This window comes from Callorhinchus milii, unplaced genomic scaffold (genome assembly GCF_018977255.1).
Source record: "Callorhinchus milii isolate IMCB2004 unplaced genomic scaffold, IMCB_Cmil_1.0 Scaffold7, whole genome shotgun sequence".
Taxonomy (NCBI): domain Eukaryota; kingdom Metazoa; phylum Chordata; class Chondrichthyes; order Chimaeriformes; family Callorhinchidae; genus Callorhinchus; species Callorhinchus milii.
Genome location: NW_024704748.1, coordinates 95,125 through 117,732, shown reverse-complemented (window position 1 = coordinate 117,732; position 22,608 = coordinate 95,125). Strand labels below are relative to the sequence as shown.

Genomic DNA, 22,608 nt, shown 5'->3' with positions numbered 1-22,608 from the left:
GATGTCTTCAACTGGAGACGTAAACACCAACACCATAGGTTGACTGGCCCTACCACAGTGTCGAGGGCTCTGTTGCTTGAGCAATGCAGAACTTAGGTAAGAATAAGACTTTGGATTACACTTTATACAGAAGCGAGAGACAAGCATTTTTTGCTAGAGGTGCCAAGTGGCCAGGCAAACCCAATGACACCACACGGTGGGGGGGGGGGGGCATGAATCAGTATGTTCTTACCTTTCAGTCTGCTTGCTCTGGAAATGGCCCACTGATTGCACTTGTCTATGGAGAAATTAGGGGTAGATTTGTACAAAAGATACCACAGTCAGTCAGGTTATAAACAGCAACTACAGTTGAGATTTACAAACATCACAAAGCTTTTGATCTATGCAGAATGGTCCAACCTTTTTGCTGCTGAGGGCCGGATGCCCTATTTGGGAAGTGTGCACCGTTCACATAAGCAGTATTTCTGTATTTCCCAGAAACATAACAACCTTTACGGGTATGAAGCGAACGGCTGGACCAGATGAAATGGAGGAGGTGGGGGGATGAAATCGACCCATGGGCTGCTAGTTGGACTCTGATTTTAAGGGAAAAATCCCCGACTTTCGAGTTTAGCTTTTTGTAAATTTTGGAAAAGCCCTCAACAATATTAAGAATTAAACTATTTTTTCTTTCCTTAAGACAATTGCAATTTAGCCAATGAGGCTTAATTTCTGAAAAAACACAAAAAAGGTCTATGCAGTTTTATTTATTAAAAATAACAAATGCAATATGGGGAATACAGGTAGACTCCAAATCAGGAAATAGAATTATACAGCACAGAAGGAGACCATTCGGCCCATGGTGTCTGTGCCGCTCTTTGAAAAGAGCTTCCAAATCAACCCCACTCCCCCGCTCTCTCCCCATAGCCCTGATCAACCCCACTCCCCCGCTCTCTCCCCATAGCCCTGATCAACCCCACTCCCCCGCTCTCTCCCCAAAGCCCTGATCAACCCCACTCACCCGCTCTCTCCCCATAGCCCTGATCAACCCCACTCCTCCGCTCTCTCCCCATAGCCCTGCAAACTTGTCCTCCCCAAATAATTATCTACTTCGCTCTTAAAAGTTGTTATGGAATCAGCTTCCCCCAGCTTTCAGGCACTGCATTCCAGATCCCAACAACTCGCTGTGTGAAAACATTTCTCCTCACCTCCCTTCTGTTTCTTTTAACAGCTATTTTAACTCGGTGTCCTGGGGTTACCGACCCACCCGCCAGTGGGAATAGTTTCTCCTTGTTCACCCTATCGAGTCCCCTCATCATTTTGAAAACTCCTATCAAGTCTCCTCTTAACCTACTCTGCTCCAAGGAGAATAATCCCAGCTTCTCGAGCCTCTCCTGATAACTGAAGCCCCTCATTCCTGGTACCATCCTGGTCAATCTCCTTTGCACCCTCTCCAATGCCTTGACATCCTTTCTAACGTGTGGGGCCCAGAACTGAACACAGTCTCTCGCTGAGGCCTAACCAGTGTTCTATAAAAGTTCATCATAACTTCCTGTCTTTTGTATTCTATGCCCCTATTTATAAAGCCAAGTATCCCGTAAACATTTTTTTTAAACAGCTTTACCTGTCCTGCCACCTTCAAAGAATTACTAAATGAACCCCCAGGTCTCTCTGTTCCCTCACCCCCTTTAATATTGTACCATCAGCTTATATTGCCTCTGCAATATAAACTTGGAAATCATCTGCAAACTTGGAAATTGTCCACCCTGTACCCAAGTCCAGGTCAATTATATAGATCAAAAACAGCAGTGGTCCCAATACCGATCCCTGGGGGACACCACTGCAACTTCCCTCCAGTCAGAAAAACAACCGTTCATCACCCTCTCTGCTCTCTGTCTCCCAGACAGTTCTGTATCCACTGCCACTGTCCCTTTAATACCGTGGGCTTCTATTTTGCTTAAAAATCCCTTATAATAATAATAATCTTTGGATTTGATATAGCGCTTTTCACGTCTTCTCGACGTCTCAAAGCGCTTCACAGAATAGACTATAAAGTGAATTGACTGTATATTTGTGGGCGAAACGCGACAGCCAATTGCGCACAGCAATGTCCCACAAACAGTCGTGGATTGAAAATGACCAATTTATTATTGTATTGCTTTGGAGGGATTATTATTAGGCTCTGTGTGGAGTAAGGAAACTTGCCCAAGGTTTCGCCCTGACCTGCCTGGAATTGCAGGTGTCTCACTTGCAAAGCGAGTGCTCTAATCACTGAGCTACAGGACTCCACTTATGTGGCACTTTATAAAAACGCATTTTGAAAATTCATATAAACTACATCAACTACATATTTTTCTAAGTGGAAATTTATTTTATAATAATAATAATCCTTACCTTTGATATAGCGCTTTTCATGTTTTTGAGACATCTCAAAGCGCTTCACAGAATATACTGTAAAGTGAATTGACTGTATATTTGTGGGCGAAATGCAGCAGCCAATTGCGCACAGTGTCCCACAAACAGTCGTGGATTGAAAATGACCAATTTATAATTGCTTTTTAAAAATTTTTTTAGAGGGATTATTATTAGGCGTGTGGGGTAAGGAAACCTGCCCAAGGTATCGCCCCGCCTGGAATTGAACCCACTTTGTCCTGAATTATAGTCTCTAGAAATTTCCCCACTACTGACATTAGGCTGACTGGCCTGTAGTTCCTGGTTCATCTTTCTGCCCCTTTTTGTACAGGGGAGTAACACATCAAAGGCATGAACACTGCAATATTCAATAAAAGGAATAAATTTAAGAATAGTTACTGAAAAATGACAAAGCAGTAGTTTAGGAGAATTTTTTTTAAGTGCACTGATTACCTGGACATAAAATGCCCAACAAAAACAGTGCCTTCAGTTGGGACACATTTTACCACAAAATATACAGTCAATTCACTTTATAATACAATCTATGAAGCGCTTTGAGACATCTCAATGATGTGATAAGGTGCTATATCAAATGCAAGGATTATTATTATTAGTGATAGCTTTTAAAAGAGATTAGGGCCAATACTTGAGAAGGAAAATATAAGAGGGTAATAGGGAAAGTGAGACAAAAATATAAATATACAAGGAGCCAGTGGAGGCACAATGATACAGCAAAATTCTGATTGTATGAATATCTGAAGTGCATCAAAAGGATTGATTGTTGAGTGGGACACGCTCACTCTGGTTAATTGAGGTCATTATTATACTAAACAGCTTTTAAGGCTGACTGCAATTTATTTCTACAGAGTTAGGGTACAGTGGTGAAGCCACCTACAGTACGTAGCAAATTTCCTGCTGCAAAAATCAAATGCAAAGATTTTTTTTCTATGTTCTCCCTCCCTCCCGTCATTGAACGGAATTTAAAAGCATTTAAAATCCATAGGGCATGTGCACACACGCTAACACACAAACACACCCCTAGCAACATCTACAAGTCTTTTAATATTCTGTGTAGTTGAAAAGATTTGGGTTACAGCTCAGGATTTAAATGTTGGATTGTTTGCCAGATATAATAATTGTCATTTTGCCCATTACTATGAACTCACAGCCTGCGGCCCATTAGGCTGCAGTGCTAGCGGAGTGCTGCAGCTGCACTATCAGGTGAACATTAAACTAAGGTCCCACCTGCCTGGAGGAGTGGAGGATCCTACAGCACTGTTGAACACTATTCAAAAAGAGCAAGGAATCCTCCCTCCCGCAGGTCTCCTGGCCTCATATACTCCTGATAAATTGGTTGTTTGAGAAATATAACTGTGTGCAAATTGGCTGCCACATTTGCCCATAAGTACAGTCACTACACTTGACAGCAATTTCCTGCGATGCGCTTTGAGAAATACTGACGTTTGGCTCTATAAATACAAGAATTATTTTAATTAGTAATTGCTGTCCAGTGAACTGCCTGGCAGCTAGAATTGTTCAACACTGAACCCAAACTATGCAAAACCACATCCAAGGCTATTTCACCCCATTTCTGTAAATCAAAGCGCAATCGAGATCCAGCAGATAAACAGCGATTACACCACAGGTTAGGCATCTGTGCAAACTGGAAAAGAGTGTTGCATCATACGCAACCAGTCCTGTAGTGGTTAGAGCACTCACCTCGCAAGCAAGTGAGAGGACCTGGGTTTGATTCCCCTATCAGGGAGAAAGTTTAGGCAAATTTCCTTACTCCACACACCTCTTTTTACCAAGCAGTAAATAGGAACCCAGTTGTTAGTTGATTGGGTGATTGCCTTCCGTGGGGAATAATCCCCTTTTTAAAAAAAATTGGTCACTCAATCCATGACTGTTTGTGGGAGACTGCTGTGTGTAATTGGCTGGCATGTTTCGCCCACAAAATATACAATCAACTCACTTTACAATTTATTCTGTTCAGTGCTTGAGATGTCATTTAATAATCAAATGCAAGGATTATTATTATTATCATCAATCCTTCAGTGCCACAATGAGAGGGTATTGTGAGGGTACTTCCATTTCATAGCATGTTAATGAGTCAAAATAAAATCAGAGTTATTTATTCTTATAGTGACCGCTTTGTAGCCAACTAAGCTGTGCCAGCAATGTGTTCTGTACAGCTGGAGAGGATCAACAGAGTCCAACAAGGCAAGCCAGCACCCCATGTCTGCTGCCATCTAGTGGGCTGAACCCACAGGCTCAACCACGGCAGCTTCTTGGATGGACATCCAAACAAAGGCCCAGACCAGTAGTCATAGAATTTTGGGGCCCGGAGGGCAGATTACTGTTGCTCATCAGCCACCTTAACCGATGAGCACACTTTTGCCAAACATTTGCTGAGGAATGCTTATGGGATACGAAGGATATTGATCCTCATGGTTGCTGGGAGCACAAAAAAGATCTGGAGAAATAGGGCTGGACACAACTTGCATTTACACAGCGCCCGTCACACAGAGCCCCCACACAGTGACAATGGGGGAGCAGCACAACACCGAACCGGGAGGAGGGTGTAAGTAACCGTAGGCACGGTCAAATAGGAAGTTCTTCGGTGCAACCTAAAGATGGAGAAGGAAGGGGCAAGGTGGAGGGATAGAGGAAGGGTGTTCCAGAGGCGGAGTGGCTGAAATCGCGGTCATCACCACCAACAGAGGGCACGAGGGACAAGCAGGAGACCAGAGCTGGTCGAGTGGAGGCAATGAGTTGGGCGGTAAGCAAGTTAGAGAGGTAGGGAAGTGCCAGGGCATGAAGGGATTTGAAAACGAGCGTGAGGATCTTGAAATCAACCTGTTCGGTGATAGGGAGCCAGTGGAGCCTGGCTAGAGCTGGTGCGATGGGGGGATGGAGTTTAGTGTGGTTGAGTATGCTAGTTTTGGATCAGCTGGATCTTGTGTAAGCTGAAGAGAGGGAGACTGACAAAGAGGGCTTGTGAGAACTCCAGTTGGGAGGCGACGAACACATGGACGAGTGTTTCGGCTATGTCTGGGGTAAGGTATGGTCGGGGGCAGAGGTGGAGGAAGACAGACTGGAGGGGCTTGAGGAGGGAGAGGTGGGAGCAAAGCTGGTTAGCGACAATGCGTTCCAGAGTTTTGGCCAGGAAGGGCAGGTAGGAAATGGGTCCGTAGTGTGAGAGACTAGAGGGATCAAGGGTGGTTTTTTTGAGGAGAGGTGTGCTGGCAGCAGTTTTAAGCGGGAGAGGAACAGAACCTGAGGAGAGAGACTGGATGACCATGTCGGCCAGCAGAGGGGAGAGGAGGGGGAGCTGTGTGACTAGCGCTGGGTGGGGAAGGGGCCGAGGCAGGTGATGGGCTTCATCTGGGAGATGGTGGTTGAGAGGGAGGTGGGAGTAATCGGGGCAAAGGAGTGTAGGGAGGGGGACGTAGTAAGGGCTGTGGTGGAAAGAGGGGGTGGTGCAGATGGTCTGGGTGGGGTGGAAGGGTATGAAGGGGAGGAGGATGCAGCCGCCAATATTTTCAATCTTGGTGGAGGTAGCTGGGTGGGGGCTGAGATGAAAGATGGTGGAGAACATTGCTTTTGAGTTGTTTTTGGCCTTCAAAATGGTTTTGGAGTAAAAGGCAGTGTTGGTGGCAAGAGGGAGAGACGGTAGTTACGGAGACTCTCGAGCCACAGCTGGTGGTGGATTGTGAGGGTGACTTGTGCCATCTGCACTCGAGTGTCATGGTTTTAGTATTGAGGGAGCGGAGGAGACTGTTATACCGGGGGAGCGGGTAGATTTGGAGACAGACCTGGATTTCAGGGGCTAAGGGAGTTGAGGGCTGCAAAGAGGTGATCGTTCAGTAGTTTGACGGCTGCATCAGGATTGCTGCGTGTGGAAGTCAAGAGAGAGAAGAGATCTGAGGAAGAGAGGACGTTGGTGAGGGACTCAGGTGGAAGCTTTTTCCAAGGTCGGAAAAAGATGGTGGGGGGTTTGTGAGAGGGGGGGCAGGAAGAGAGGGAGATGATCTTGACACAGGGCAGGACAATCCACAGCTCTCTTCATGCACATTTCAGCAATTCGCATTCAGCAAGACCAGTTTTACATCTGAATTCCTTACAGCATCTCTTTCAGCCACTACGCCCCAAAACTCTGGAACACTATTTCCCTCCCTCTGCCTTGCCCCTTCCTCCCCCATCTTCAGGTCGTGCCTGGAGATCTTCCTCTTCAACTGTGCCTACAGTCACCTACCCCTGGCTCCAACACTATCAAGCGCTCTGGGACACTACCTTGCATGAGGGCCACTATATAAGTGCAAGTTGTTGTTGTAGGTATTTTTCTAGCATCTTGTTACTTCAAACATCTCAAAACAGTAATCACTGTCAAGTATAGAGCTTGCTGAACTTTCATTCCCACATCACGGAGGTTTGTCAAGTGGCCATGTATTTGTAGGGAAATGATGCAAATAGTTTGCACACAGCAAGGTTCTACAAACCAGCATGAGCCCATAGATGGATGATTAGTTTATCTGGAAGATTGTTGTTCATGAATCCACAGCTTCCCCGATGCAGAACACATTGCTCAACAAGATGTAACTAGTTCTGCGTTTGCATTGCTTAGATTTGCTTTGATCATGCTTTTCTTTCTGAATTGTGTGGCAGGATTTTTAATTTGCCTTTATAATTGAAGAATTAAGTGCATATTTGCCACAGAATGGTTTGTGGCAGACAATTTGAACCACACAGCCTCCCGTTCCTAAATCTCTAAGTAATCCCAAAGTAATTAAAAAAAATACACCATTAACAACGACTTCTCATACCTGTCTAAAGCCATAACTATAAAGAGAGGGGGGGTTGGGTGGGGAGAAGAGAAATAGACTACTATGCAGAATTAGGACTGAGGAATGTCAAAGGGATGTTGCAATCAAACTGAGATCTGCAGTGTTCACTAGCTACAGCTAACTTTGTTATTAGGAACATAGGAATTGCTAGTTCGCAACAACTACTACTTGCATTTGTATAGCTCCCAGTCTACCATCACAGTGGAAAGCTTTGGGAACTGTAGAAGCAAAGTGCCTAATTCTTCCAAGCTATGCTACACTTGTCATGTTTTCTATTGTGGTTTTATAGTGAGAAACACCATTAGGAGCAGTTCAACTCAATTGATGGTCAGTGCTCACTAACAAAGTCCGACTCAAAGACCAGAATCCAGTCAAATCAATTTAATAGTGCAAAGACTTACTGTGCCCGGTCGTGGTTCATTCCGTTGTGTTGCTGTGGTTTCTGAGAACTGATCGGTGGTAAAACTGGTTTGGTGTTCATTTCAAGGCCTCTGCGCAAGACCTCTCGGATTTGCTCCGTGTCTGAAATCAGAGAAAGATCTCACTTCACTTGCTCGTTAAGTTTACATAAGACCATAAGAATTGTTAGACAAAAGAAGACCAAGGACCATCCAGTCCGCCTTCCCACCATCCTGGCAGACGCTCGCACATGTCATGACTCAAACTATATACTGTATCCCCAGATTTCCCCAAACTATATACTGCATCCCTCGGATTTGTTAAAGGCAAATTATATCTAGCAAACCTGATACAGTTTTTTGATGAAGTAACGGAGAGGGTGGATGAAGATAGTGCAGTCGATGTCGTTTTTATATATATATATATATATATATATACACACACACACACACATATATATGTGGACTTTCAAAAGGGGTTTGCCACACAGAGACTTGTCAGCAAAATAGAAGCCCACGGTATTAAAGGGACACAGTGGCAGCGGATACAGAACTGTCTGGGAGACAGAAAGCAGAGAGTGGTGGTGAACGGTTGTTTTTCTGACTGGAGGGAAGTTGCAGTGGTGTCCCCCAGGGATCGGTATTGGGACCACTGCTGTTTGTGATCTATATAAATGTCCTGGACTTGGGTACAGGGAGGACAATCTCCAAGTTTGCAGATGATACTAAACTGGGAAAACTAGCAAACAGTGAGGAGGATAGTAGCAGATCTCAAGGGGACACAGACAGACCGGTAACACGGGCAGACACGGGGCAGATGAAGTTTAATGTGGAGAAATACGAAGTGATGCATTTTGGAAGGAAGAATGAGGAGAGGCAATAAAAGCTGATGGTACAATCTTAAAGGGGGTGAAGGGATAGAGACCTGGGGGTCATATAGTAAATATTTGAAGGTGGCCGGACAGGCAGATAAAGCTGTTAAAAAGCCTACGGATACCAGGCTTTATAAATAGGGGCATAGAGTACAACAGTCAGGAAGTTATGATGAACCTTTATATAAAACACTGGTTAGGCCTCAGCGAGAGACTGTGTTCAGTTCTGGGCCCCACACGTTAGGAAGGATGTCAAGGCATTGGAGAGGGAGCAAAGGAGATTGACCCGGATGGTACCAGATGAGGGGCTTCAGTTATCAGGGAGGCTCGAGAAGCGAGGATTATTCTCTTTGGAGCAGAGAAGGTTAATAGAAGTTTTCAAAATTAAGAGGGGATTTGATAGGGTGAACAAGGAGAAACTATTCCCACTGGGGGGGGGGGGGGTGGTCGGTAACCCCAGGACACCGACTTTAAATAGTTGTTCAAAGAAACAGAGACGAGTTGAGGAGAAATTTTTCCACACAGCGAGTTGTTGGGATCTGGAATGCATTGCCTGAAAGGCTGGTGGAAGCCAATTCGATAACAACTTTTAAGAGCGAAGTAGATAATTATTTGGGAAGCACAAGTCTGCAGGGCTATGAGGAGGAGTGGGGTGGATTTGGAAGTTCTTTTCAAAGAGCCGGTACAGACTTGATGGGCCGAATGTCCTCCTTCTGTACTGTATAATTCTACAATTCTATATTATTTCTGATCAGAAATCTAATTTGCTTTTGAAAGTATCAGCACTTTCTGCTTCCAAAATCTCCCTAGGGAGCCTGTTCCATGCATTTACTACTCACTCACTGAAATAGTGTTTCCGGAGATGTTTCAAATTTAGCCCCTTTCAATCACAGACCATGTCCTCTGATTCTACTGTTCTGGACAAGATAAAACAGTTTCATTATCCAGTCCCTTCGTAGAGAGGGAGTTTAGAGAGAATTGGCTTCTCCAGTTTGTGCCGAACGATTTGTACAAGGATCAGCTAAGATCCGGGTCTCACTAATTACCATCTTCCTCTCACAAATTAAACAGTTTGCCCCTCCCTAACACACAGAGGCAGAAGGAAATGGGATGCTTAAAAGGGAGACACATACATAAGGGTATTAACAACTTGCATTTACACAGCACTTTTCACGCAAGGTAGCATCTCAGAGCATTTGACAGTGGCGGAGCACGACACTGAGCTGAGGGAGGGTTCTAAATTATCCAGTTCCTTTGTGTAGAGAAGAGATGGGATTAAAGAATTGCCACAATCTAATAAAGTCTATCTATGTAAGTGTGTATATAGGGAGTTCTGGGTTATGTGGATTTCCCTGGAAGCCACTGACTGGATAGCTATCAGGACCAGAATGCTGTTGACCAAAGTAGCACAGTGGTGATGCCCTGCTCCAGGAGAACCAAGGTATCCCACGCTTTTACCTTTATCCGACAAGCGACGAGGCTGCATCTCGAGGTATATACTCCTGCTGTCGTCCTCATCCTCGGGGGGGTGGCTCAGGTCCTCCCAGGCACACTTGGCGCTCACACCACTCAGGTTAGACCCGTCAGTCTCGATGCCTTTGTCCACTCTTTCCTGGGCACAAGAATATCAAGCCCATTTCATCAAATAAAAAGAGGGTAAACTGCATCCGGTTTCAAACTTATGCAAGAACTGACATTATTGCTCTATTCAAAGAGCCGGCATAAACTCGATGGGCCAAATGGCCAAACGGCTCTTTGAATAGAGCAATAATGTCAGTTGCATGAATATTATGATGCTTGGTATTAAGTCAGATGATTGATTGCAAAGCAATGGTCCTATAAAGTTACTGGTTACCCATTAGAGTTTTATATTTCAAATAGATCATTTTCTACGCAGAATCAGTATTTTATCCAAATAATGGTTACCCTTAGAGTTGTGGAAACAACAACAACAACCAGATTCCATTTATAAAGCGCCTTTCACGTCAGGAGGACGTCCCAAGGCGCTGCACAGTTGGGTCATGACCCGAGCAGGGGGGAAATGGTCAGGGTGAGGGGAGGGAAGGGAGGGAGCGAGGAGGGGGGAAATGGTCAGGGTGAGGGGAGGGAAGGGAGGGAGCGAGGAGGGGGAAGAGAGTCGAGAGGGGAGCTGAAGGCACGGTCAAAGAGAAAGGTTTTGAGACCGGCCTTGAAGGAGGAAAGGGAGGAAGCAAGGCGAAGGCATTGGGGGATAGAGTTCCAGAGCCTGGGGGCTGAGAGGCTGAAGGCCCGACCACCGATGGTAGGGCGGTTGGGGCGGGGGACGTGGAGCAGACCGGAGCCAGAGGAACGGAGGGTACGGGCAGGTAGGTAGGGGAATAGTAGGTTGGAGAGGTAGGAGGGAGCAAGGCCGTGAATGGCCTTGTAGGTGAAGATGAGGATCTTGAAATCCACCACCATTGCTTAAGAGTATCCAAACAAGTGAGAATTCCAGGCCTCCCACCTACACGTGGAAATGCCAGAGATAGATTGTTGGAATGGAATGCGCTCTCTCTGCCTGGAGGGACACATCCTGCTTAACTTATTCCGGAAAGTATTAGACATAGGTTGGCAAGAGCCAAGCCAACATAAGGAACATTTTCAGAAAAAATAGTTTTAGTAAAGATTTTACTATTGTCTTATTGACACAAGAATAGCAGGGATGCTACTTAAGAATAATTTATAAAGGCAGATTTGTGCAGTGTTGGGATCAAACATGCAACTGGTAGGGACACAGCTGGGACCAGCAATTCACCATATGGCTCTGTCTTTCAAGTCTCCACGGGTGTTTTTCTTCATTTGAGTCACCTTGTCTAACCACAACTCCTTAAATAGCTATCACAAGGAGAAGTTCTCCTGAGCACAATTATATTTGAAGAGTGAGCTATAACTTGGAAACAAAACCTTCAATTGGGAGGTACTTCACTGTTGAGTTGCCTTTGGATGGGGGGGGGGGAAGAGGAGTGGGGAGGGAGGAATATCAGACATTACCTGTAAATGTGGATCGCTTTCAAATATCGTCTCCCCTCTCCTCATATCCGTGATTAGCCAATGGCCGCCTGCTCTGTAGGGGGACATAGAACATCGGCAGTTATTTATAACTTTATTCCTTCGGTATGCGAGTTCCTTCATCACATCCAGAGTCAAAACACTTCATTTCACCAATTTGCAAACTAACTCCACAAATATACAGTCAATTCACTTTACAGTCTAGCACTTTAAGATGTCGAGAAGACGCGAAAAGCGCTATATAATAATAATAATAATAATCCTTGCATTTGATATAGCGCTTTTCACGTCGGGAGGACGTCCCAAAGCGCTTCACAGAACACACTGTAAAGTGAATTGACTGTATATTTGTGGGCGAACGCGGCAGCCAATTGCACACAGCAATGTCCCACAAACAGTCGTAGATTGAAAATGACCCAATTTTTTTTTTATTATTGTTTTTTTGTTTTTTTGGAGGGATTATTATTATCTTGTTGATACTCGTCAACAAGGTGATGTCTCACCACTGTAATCATAGACAGACTGCAGACATGGTTGGGAAGAGAGACTGCAGACATGGATGCAGTGGGCATGGAGAGAAGGAATAACATGACCAAATCCAGTGGCAGCCGGTTTCATAGCCAAGACCAATAATTTATATTTTGAAATAGACTGAGAACAGGAGAACTGTCTGCAATTGTTGTAGGCCTAGAAGCTTTCTTGCTTAAAAGCAGATATTTGAAAAGGTTAATGATGTCCTTTGAGAACACAGACTTCAGATGAAGTGCACATATACATACCAAATGTTGCACACATCAGTTTTGAACCCTGCACCTGCTTGATTTGGATACAGTGACAGCTGACTTGAGCCCAGGTCCCATCACTGCATACAGGCTGGGGCGGGGGGAGGCGGATTACACCTCCATTTGCATATATCAAATGCAAGGATTATTATTATTATTAACTCCCTCACCATAGGTACAGTTTACAGCACATTGTGTCTGTCTGCTCTGATCCTAGCTTCACTGATGGATCTCTGCACTCCAACCTTACACAGCTCATCATTAATTTAATTTGGAGCAACACTGTATTGCCGTATCCTAGCCGACGGGTACAAAGTCCTACAGTCAGACCTCCAGAGATCAGCTAACTCAGCAAAGAAATCAAACCAGCATAACTGCTACCACAGGCTGTGCCTTCCACCAAGCCATCAAAAGGGGTGAGTGGGGAAAGAGGAGTAAGAAAGCCAGGCATATAGTCTAGAAATGGTTCCCCTTCGGCCAACAGAACTTGTCTTGCTGAACTGGTACCTCAAAAGGTATCTAATAAGCCACTTCCTTTCTTTCAGTAAATACTGCTGCTAAAGGGAGGATGTGAAGCTTGCACCACTTACACAGGGACTGTCCGCAAGAGCTCCAGGATCCCTTGCCCATTCCACTGTTGCGCTGCTTGAAGTTCTTCTGTGCAGACGCCAACAATCTGAGGTAGGAATGAAAGAGCGTGAGACATGCTGAGAAACCAGAGGCATTTGAGATATCAATAGTATATAAGAGGATAGATATATCGTGACCCTCTAAAGCGTTTTCAACTACTGTGCTTGGTAACCAGAATGCAGATCTTTATCAGTAACCAGGATTATCTGTGTATTTTACCCACAAAATATAACAACAATTTGCATTTATATAGCACCCTTCACACCCTTCATATAGCATCCCGGAACGCTTGAAAATAGTCAATCCATTTTACAATACATTCTGTGAAGCCCTTTGAAACGTCTCAATGATGTGATAAAGCTGTATCAAATGCAAAGATTATTATTATCATTTGTGTTCTATGGTGCTGAACTTAAGAGATTCATCCTTTTGTCCTTATAATGATGCACAACCCAAGTCTCAGCCCTCAATAACAATAATAATCCTTGCATTTGATAAAGCGCTTTTCACATCTTCTAAACGTCTCAAAGCGCTTCACAGAATAGACCGTAAAGTGAATTGACTGTATATTTGTGGGCAAAACGCAGCAGCCAATTGCGCACAGCAGCGTCCCACAAACAGTCGTAGATTGAGTTTAGTGTTTAATTCTTTTTTTATAATTTAATTTTTAATAATTTAATGTTCAATGGGTAGAGCGCTTGGGTGTTACTTGCCAAATGTCTGACAATAACTAATGACTTCCAATTACATATCCAGTTGTTGGGAGTGTGGCTTAAGATGGGATTGAGGTTTTCTACCAGCAAACTATACCTGCCTTACAGCAGGCAATGGGGGGGCAGGATCATAAAACATTCTGTATCTCAGCCCACTGAAAGTGGTGTGCACAAGTAAGAATGCACAGAGGGTTTGAAAAATCCCAGCTGCAAAGAAAAGTGATCTAATCCATTTAAATTAAGTTTAGCAGCCATTTCAGTATAATAATAATCCTTGCATTTGATATAGTGCCCTATCACCTCATCGACACGTCTCAAAGTGCTTCACAGAATACATTGTAAAGTGTTGTGAAGACTATTTATTTTCTGGGTGAAATGCAACAGCCAATTGTGCACAGCAGTGTCCCATAAAGAGCCGTGGATCGAGTGACCAGATTTAAAAAACAACTAAGATCCATCTCTTGTCTCTAACTCCAACAGATGCTACAAACCTGCGCCAAGGTTGTACAACAACAACAACTTGGGTTATATAGCGCCCTCCATGCCGGACGGGGTCTCAGAGCGCTTTACAGTAACGGATCCCAGGGCCGAGCCAGGGGGAAGGGGAGGAACCAGGGGGAGGGGGAGGAGCCGAGGGGGAGGAGCCGGGGAGGAGCCAGGGGGGAGGAGCCGGGGAGGGGGGGGGGGGGAGGAGCCGGGGAGGGGGGGAGGGGGGGGGAAGGTGACCAAAGGTGCGGTCGAAAAGAAAGGTATTCAGCAGAGACCTGAAAATGGGAAGAGAGGGGACGAGACGAAGGGAATGAGGAAGGCAGTTCCAGAGCCTCGGGGCACAGTGGCTGAAGGCACAGCCGCCGAGGGGGGAGGGGAGGATGAGGAGGAGTCCAGACCCGGAGGAATGAAGGCAACAGACACTGTTGAGAGATCAGAGAGGTCGGGGGGTGCAGAGGAGTGGAGGGATTTCAATATAAGAGTGAAGATCTTGAAGTGGATCCTCTTTGGGACAGGAGCCAGTGCAGTCTGGCCAGGACTGGGGGGGATCGGGGAGAGCTAGGACTGGGGGGGATCGTGGAGAGGGGTTTGGGGGTGGGGGGGAGGGCCAGGACTGGGGGGATCGGGGAGAGGGGTTTGGGGGTGGGGCGGGAGGGTCAGGACTGGGGGGGATCGGGGAGAGGGGTTTGGGGGTGGGGAGCCAGGACTGGGGGGATCGGGGAGAGGGGTTTGGGGTGGGGGAGGACGGGGGAGCCAGGACTGGGGGGATCGGGGAGCGGAGGTTCGCGCGGGTGAGAATGTGGGCAGTAGAGTTCTGAATGATTTGGATTTTATGGATGGCAGTGGAGGGGAGGCCGGCGATGAGGGCGTTAGAGTAGTCCAGCGAGAGGTGACAAAGGCAAACGGACCAGAGTTTCAGCGGCTTTTGGGGTGAGGTATTGTCGGAGACGGGCGATGTGTCGGAGGTGGAAGAAAGCGGTGCTGGTGAGGGACCGGATGTGGGGGAGGAAGGATAATTGGGGGTCGAACCTGACGCCCAGGTTGCGTACGGGTTCGGAGAGTTTTAGGGGTCTCAGCCTGGCTTAGTTTGTGCATTCTCACATCTGACACAGAAAGTTTGGGGTTCAAGCCCCACCTCAGGACTTGGAGGTCACAAATTAGCGTACACTCCCATTTAATGCCGGGGGAGCGCAGCATTGTGGGAGGCACTGTTTTTTGGAGATGTTAAACTGAGGGCCGATCTGTGGATCTGTTCAGGAAGACATTACCATTTAAAAAGTGGGGGCTCTCCTCATCTCCTAACCAACAATGTCCCCACAGAAAATTGGTCATGCGCTTCATGGCCGTTCATGGGATGTTGCTTTGTGCAAATTGTCTGCCACGTTAATTAACACATTACATGGAGACATTTGAGAAGTTTAAAAATGTTATAAGGCGTTATTTCGAGCAAATGCAACGATTATTATTTCAACAAAATTCATGTACTAGACAATATTGAACAGCAGATGGAGCTAAAAATCTTTCAGTGCTGAGTTACAGCAAAAACCTCCATCAGGTTCAGTTGTATTAAACACCTCATTTTGCTCGCAAGCAACTAATTTTTAAAAAATCTTTCAGAATTATATGAGGTGGGCAAGAGGAAGGGAAAATGTAATCTCCCCAAAAACTGCAAAACAGTAAAACTTGCGTAAATCTGATTTGTATAAATCGTCTAATCTCCTAAATCGACAATTGCCCACGTCCTGTTCAAAAGTTTATATTCTATGCAAGTTTGGTACAACTATGATACTTTGCATAAGTCTTATTAAATGTTGTTGTAAATGTTTGATCCCAACTGATACAACTAATATGAGATTTACTCTGTAATAATTGTTGCAAAGATGTCCACTAAAAGCACATGGTTTAGTCTCAATCAGAATCCTTTCACCTTTACCTTTTTAAAAAAATAGAAAAACTACCAAAATAAAGGGAGACGTCTCAAAGCACTTCACAGGATATTCTGCAAAGTGGAGTGACTATTTTGTGGGTGAACCTGGCAGCCAATCTGCGCACAGCAACATGCCACAAAACAGCCATGAAGGGAGTGATCGATTTTATTTGGGAGATTGTTGGCCAGGACATTGGGAGAGAGAAACTCCCTTGGGAAATAATTGGGTGCCCAGGGATTGTAATACACGAATATGCTAAGGATATGAGGACATTTACATAGCAAGTTCATGATTCCCTTCCTCACCAGCACGTGGAAGAGAGGTGGAGATTTCCTGAATGGGGAAGAAATGGTGGCTTAATTAAATAACCTCAATAATCAAAAAAGGGGTGCGATGATCAGGAAATAAAAAATCAGCAGATCAAGAAATCATAAAAACAATCATCTTTGCATCTCAAAGCGTTTCTTCATAGAATGTATTGTAAAGGGCGAAACATTGGGCAAGTTTCCTTACTCCACACACTTCTGTTTACCTAGCAGTAAGTAGGAAGCCAGTTGTTAGTCAATTATTTTCTGGGGCAATAATTACTTCAAAAAAATAATAATTTGATCACTCAATCCACGAAAATTTGTGGGACGCTGCTGTGCGCAATTGGCTGCCGCATTTCGCCCACAAAATATACAGTCAATTCATTTTAGTGTATTCTGTGAAGCGCTTTGAGACATCTTGAAGATGTGATAAGGCACCATATCAAATGCAAGGATTATTATTATTTATTGTAAAGCAGTGACTGTGCATTTTGTAAGACAACAGAGCAGCCAATTTTATGCATTGCAATGTCACCTACACAGCCATGAAGAGAGTAATAATAATAACAATAATAATCCTAACAATAATAATAAGTCCCAAAGCGCTTCACAGAACACACTGTAAAGTGAATTGACTGTATATTTGTGGCGAACGCGGCAGCCAATTGCGCACAGCAATGTCCCACAAACAGTCGTAGATTGAAAATGACCAATTTATTATTGTTTTTGGTTTTGGAGGGATTATTATTAGGCTCTGTGTGGAGTAAGGAAACTTGCCCGAGGTTTCGCCCTCTGCCTGGAATTGAACTGAGGTCTCTCACTTGCAAAGCGAGTGCTCTAACTACTGAGCTACAGGACTCCACTAATTTTAATTGAGGGATTGTTGGCCAGGACATCCGGAGAGAGAAACTCCTTTCTCTTTTGAACAGTGCCATGGGATCTTTGACATCCACCTGAACAGACAGATGGGATTTGGTTTAACGTCTCATCCGAAAGATGACATCCTCATTACTGCATTGTAATGCAAGATTAGGTCTTGGAAATACAAGAAGCTCTACAAGTTCAAATTCCCTTTGTTGTGCTTAAACACACAACTTTCTGATTCAGGAGCAAGAGCGCTACTGCTTCTGCAGCTAAGAACTGTATGACAACAAACACTAAGAGGATTCAGTACTCACACAAAGTCACCCCAGAGTGCAGCAGAGCTACAAATCCACACCCATGTCAGGCAGCTTTTTCCATTAAACCACAATGGAAACGAGAGAAAGGAGAGTGAGAAACGAGAGAGAGCAAGCGGAGGAGCAGGTGAGAGCCACATTGAGCTAACAAAGTCACATCCTTTCCAAATCAGGAGATCAAAACTCTAAAAAGTCTGCAAATACTCAATTTCAAACAGAACTGGAACAGAACAGAACTAACTGAATTGGAAGCCGCAGGAATCTAGCAGAAACGGTCTCAAACTGGAAACCAGATGTCTTATTGGGTAAAGGCAAAGGCTGGTGCAGCATTAGGTCACTCAGGTTGGAGAGGACAAGTTTGCAGGGCTATGGTGAGAGAACAGAGGAGTCGGAATGATTTGGATAGCTCTTTTCAAGATGTGCCAAATTACCTCCTTCTGTGCTGTATAATTCTATTATTGGGAAGGTTACAGGTTGGAATCATGGGCTAGGACTCCAAAGGTACAATTAGCCTCAGTCCCCTCGGGTTAAGGAGGGGATTATTCACATGGGATCTGAACCCATAACCTTCTGACTCAGAGGTGATATTACTGATGCCCACCTCCAGAGAGTCATTGACAGCAAAGGATCATGGAAAACCATGAGTGAACAAGATTTGTTGTAACAAACTCAAATGTATTCACAGGGATCACCATCAGAGCAAAAACATGCAACTACTGGGACCCAATTCCCCCATCAGAGAGGACAATAGCCTTTGAAAGGACTGAATTGACTTACAGTAAAAAAAACTTTTCTGAACTTCTCCAAAATGGGCTTTGGTTGCAAATGATCTCGTGGATGGCAGAGCTGAGCTCCTGAAACATGGCGACAACCAACAAAATGGCTGTCCAGGGCAGCTCCACAACAACAACCCCAAAGGCAGCAGCTATGAGCAATAATTGCGTAAGTACTATATCTTCAGCCTTGAAAAGAGAGATCTCAGAGACCTTCTAGAATACCTGCTGCTAAATGGGATTGAGCATGTAAAGCCAGAGTAATACTTACTGTCATTCATTCCATGGCTGTTAGTGGGACATTGCTGAGTGTGTATATAGGCTGCGACGATGGCCTACAAATATGCAAGTCACTGCACATGAAGTGATTATTTGTGAAGCACTTTCAGATAGTTATAGGCATTGTATCAAATGATGATTCTTGATTGTTTTGGTGAACACAATCTTCAGTTGGCTTATTGTCTTGCTTCCTGCAAGTTCATTTATAGATTATGTTTTGGTTTAGCGGGCGGGCTGGTGGGGTGAGGGAGTGGGGGTGGAGGAGAGAGGGAATAAACAAGTCAGACGCTGATTCAGACTGCTGGGAGTGGAGCACAATTTCCTCTGATTCGGTAGAAAATTGGCCTCCAAAATGTGAATATTTCATCAGTTTCAACTTTACTCCCAAAGTTCCAAAAAGTACAAATTGGGAGGGACAGAACAATAATAGAAATGAGTGTGGGTCCCTCCCTGCCAGCAAGTTAGAATGAAAGAGTTGTCCAACTGAACGTCAGCAAAACCGAGGCCCTCCACACCTCGTGCGCTGACAGCATCAGCATCCATGACTGCACTCTCAACCTCACTGAGCCAGTCAGGAACCTGGGGGTCTTGTTTGACCCTGAACTGTCCTTTCTCCCCCATATCCGCACCATGACCGGCACTGCCTACGCAACACTGCCAGACTCCGCCACCCTCGCCTAACTCCACTGGCTCCCCATCCCCCAGAGGATCGAATTCAAGATCCTCATCCTCACTTTTAAGGCCTTGCCCCCTCCTACCTCTCTGACCTGCTGACTCCCTACCAACCTGCCCGCTCCCTCCGTTCATCGGGCTCCGGCCTGCTCCACGTCTCCTGCCCAACCCGCCCTACCATCAGTGGCCGGGCTTTCAGCCTCTCTGCCCCCACACTCTGGAACTCCATCCCACGGTCCCTTCGCTTTGCTTCCTCCTTTGTCTCCTTCAAGGCCGGTCTCAAGACCTTCCTCTTCGATCGTGCATTCAGTCGCCCTCCCATCTCTCTGCCTTCCCACACCTCTACCTCATCCCTCCCCCATCCTCGGGTCCTAACCCCTGACTGTCGAGGGCCCCAACGTGAAAGATGCTCTATAAATATAATTTTGTTGTTTCGAGCTCGCAATGTACCTGGAGGAATGCGACTGTTCCAAATGGAGTGTGGACAGGCTGCAGTTGTGGGTCCTCGGTCAGCAACATGTGCTGTATTCTGGACTCGCTGTTGTCCAAGGGGCTGTGCCACGAAACGTGATCACCACTGCATAACGTATTCTCTGTGTGGCAGAGAGAAATAAAACAAAAGTTTAAAATCTTCACAGCAGGTGTTTAGTTCCACCAATCTTGTAGGGATTTTTTTTAAATTGTGGATAATTTTTAAAAAATTAATCGGCCACAAAATTCACGGTCATTCCACTTTACAATATATTCTGTGAAGTGCTTTGAGACGTCTCAAATGATGTGATAGGTACTAAATACAAGGATTATTATTACTACTATAATCTTCTTCACAAATTTAATAATTCATCAATACACAGTGCCTTTAATTTCATGTACAAATAAGCATTTCAAAGGGCTTTACAAAATATAACTGTTTGGAAACAAAGTGAATTTTAAAATATAAATGTAACAGCATCGTCCTATAAAAAATGAAATGAGCAGCCAATCTGAATTTGGGGGCATGTTCGGATACATTAGGAGGCAATTATAAACAGAGGTGCCCATGAGAAAGAGCACATCTCTTTCAATTAAGATCGGCAGAGGGGTCCTTTTTCATCTACCTGAATGGCAAGGCAGACTCTAAATTAACAATACAATCAAATAATTACACGTTATTTAGCTTATGTGACTCTTAACTAATTGTCTGAAAAAATCAGAATGAAGTTATTTTAAAGTTTAACCCAAGTTTAAAGTCTAATGTGAAATTCCATCAATCTGCTGTTCCCTCAGCACCCACTTGAGTGTTATTACTGCATTCATAATGCTAGCGTTTCAAGAACATCATGCAACTGTCCTATTTGTCATAATAATAAGCCTTGCATTTGATAAAAACCTTATTACATCATTGAGACTTTTCAAAGCACTTCACAGAATACATTGTAAATTGAATTAACTTTATATTTTGTGGTCGAAACGCATCAGCCAATTGTGCACAGCAGTGTCACACAAACAGGCGTGGATTATTATAATTATTTAAAAGAATTAGGGGATTATTACCCCCAGAAAGCGATCTGCCAATTGCCTAACAACTGGGATCCTACTTACTGGAGTAGGAAAACTTGCCTATGATTCGAAATGATAGGATATCAAAACCATATAATATAGGAGAACCATGTTTGGGATGCCCTGAAGAAATTTGTACAAACAGGCTGTGCAGTAAGCCGAAACGTGAGTTTATCAAAAGGTACAACAAATGGAGCCCAAGATATTCTTTGGCCTCCATTTTCTTTTGCAACCAACCACTGCTACTTACTTCTATTATTGCAGCCTACAGTTCTACAGTAAAACTACCCAAATACAATATGTAGGGTAGATTTTTGAAACATTTCTCTTCCAGTTTATTTCTCTAATGTTAAACATTCTTCTGTGCTGTTTTGTGATCATAACGCAGCATTGCATTTGATGCTTTAGTTTCTCATTGTCAGTAGCTTGAACACCTTGCTTTAAAAGATAGCCTTCCTAACATTGTCCCAGCATTGTTACAGCATTAAATGCTTCCAATCCTAGAATAGTTTAAAAAAACATCTGCTGTAAGTGTGAATACACTTTGTTCCCTCCATTTTGCCCACAACATTAACAGTCGTTGACTTTACAGTATATATTGGGAAGCGCTGTGAGATGTCTCGAAGACGTGATAAGGCACTATATCAAATGCAAGGATTATTATTTACCCCAAATTAAAAGTTACCTTTAATGGTGATTGCTTAATTTTGATATTCTTAAACATTTCATACATTCTACCATGATAAGTGGAGTCCTGTAGCTCAGTGGTTAGAGCACTTGCCTTGCAAGAGAGACACCTGAGTTCAATTCCAGGCAGAGGGCGAACCATTGGGCAAGTTTCCTTACTCCACACAGAGCCTAATAATAATCCCTCCAAAACAATACAATAATAAATTGGTCATTTTCAATCCATGACTGTTTGTTGGACGCTGCTGTGTGCAATTGGCGGCCGCGTTTCGCCCACAACAGTCAGTGCACTTTACAGTATATTCTGTGAAGCGCTTTGGGATGTCTGGAAGACGTGAAAAGCGCTATATCAAATGAAAGGATTATTATTATTGCCTAATAGTTTGTACAGAACTATTTCAAACACCCTTGCTTTAAAGTGCATCCCCCAGTAGATGGCTCCCCATTTGGACCTTGTCTTAACACAGCATGTTCAGCGACAGGCTGCAAACTTGACATTTTGAAACCGTTTTTCCCTCCCCTGGATTGATTTGGGGCCAAACTGAAAATCTGGCTCCCATGAACTGTTGGCTGAACTTGAACCAACTTCTATCTTAACAGAATGCAGGAACAATTTGTGTTGACGCCTTTGAACCTTAGACGGAGCATATTCAGTCGAGAGAGAGACACAAAGCAGCCGTGTATCTGTTTAAGCTGCAGAGCTTTTAACCACCACAATGACTTGCAGAACTGGATCCCGAGATCAGGTCACGGCATTTTGTTTTTCTGTAAGTGACAACATTTCGACCCTCCGCCTCAATCCCCCTGCCTCGCCTGTCTTCAGATCACACCCAAAGACCTTCCTCTTCGACTGTGCCTAGGGTCACCTCCCCTCTCTCCCTGACTCAGCATTATGCTCCGACAATGTTCAGTGCTCCAAGACTCTGCCCTGGGTGAAGGTTGCTATATAATGTAAGTTGTTATTGAGAGCTGAAGAACAGTATATAGTTCAACTTGCGCATCAGTTGTCCGAAAAGATTTTTGAAAAGTATTCACAGTGGGCAAATACAGTTGCTCCTCTTATCTGCACATCACATACAACAATAACTTGCATTT

General features: G+C 44.5%; 1 protein-coding gene across 2 annotated transcripts in view; it reads right to left on the bottom strand.

Annotated features, from left to right (window-relative positions):
* The window catches only part of sufu (suppressor of fused homolog (Drosophila)), a gene marked incomplete at its 5' end in the record, with an annotated part of 63,159 nt that overhangs the window by 17,196 nt on the left and 23,355 nt on the right, over nt 1-22,608 (bottom strand). The window contains 6 exon segments of one of the 2 annotated variants that reach the window (XM_007910860.2): nt 233-277; nt 7,640-7,760; nt 9,967-10,120; nt 11,518-11,590; nt 12,908-12,993; nt 19,738-19,880. In XM_007910860.2, coding sequence (XP_007909051.1) covers nt 233-277; nt 7,640-7,760; nt 9,967-10,120; nt 11,518-11,590; nt 12,908-12,993; nt 19,738-19,880 — 622 coding nt within the window. 2 annotated transcript variants of the gene reach the window in all.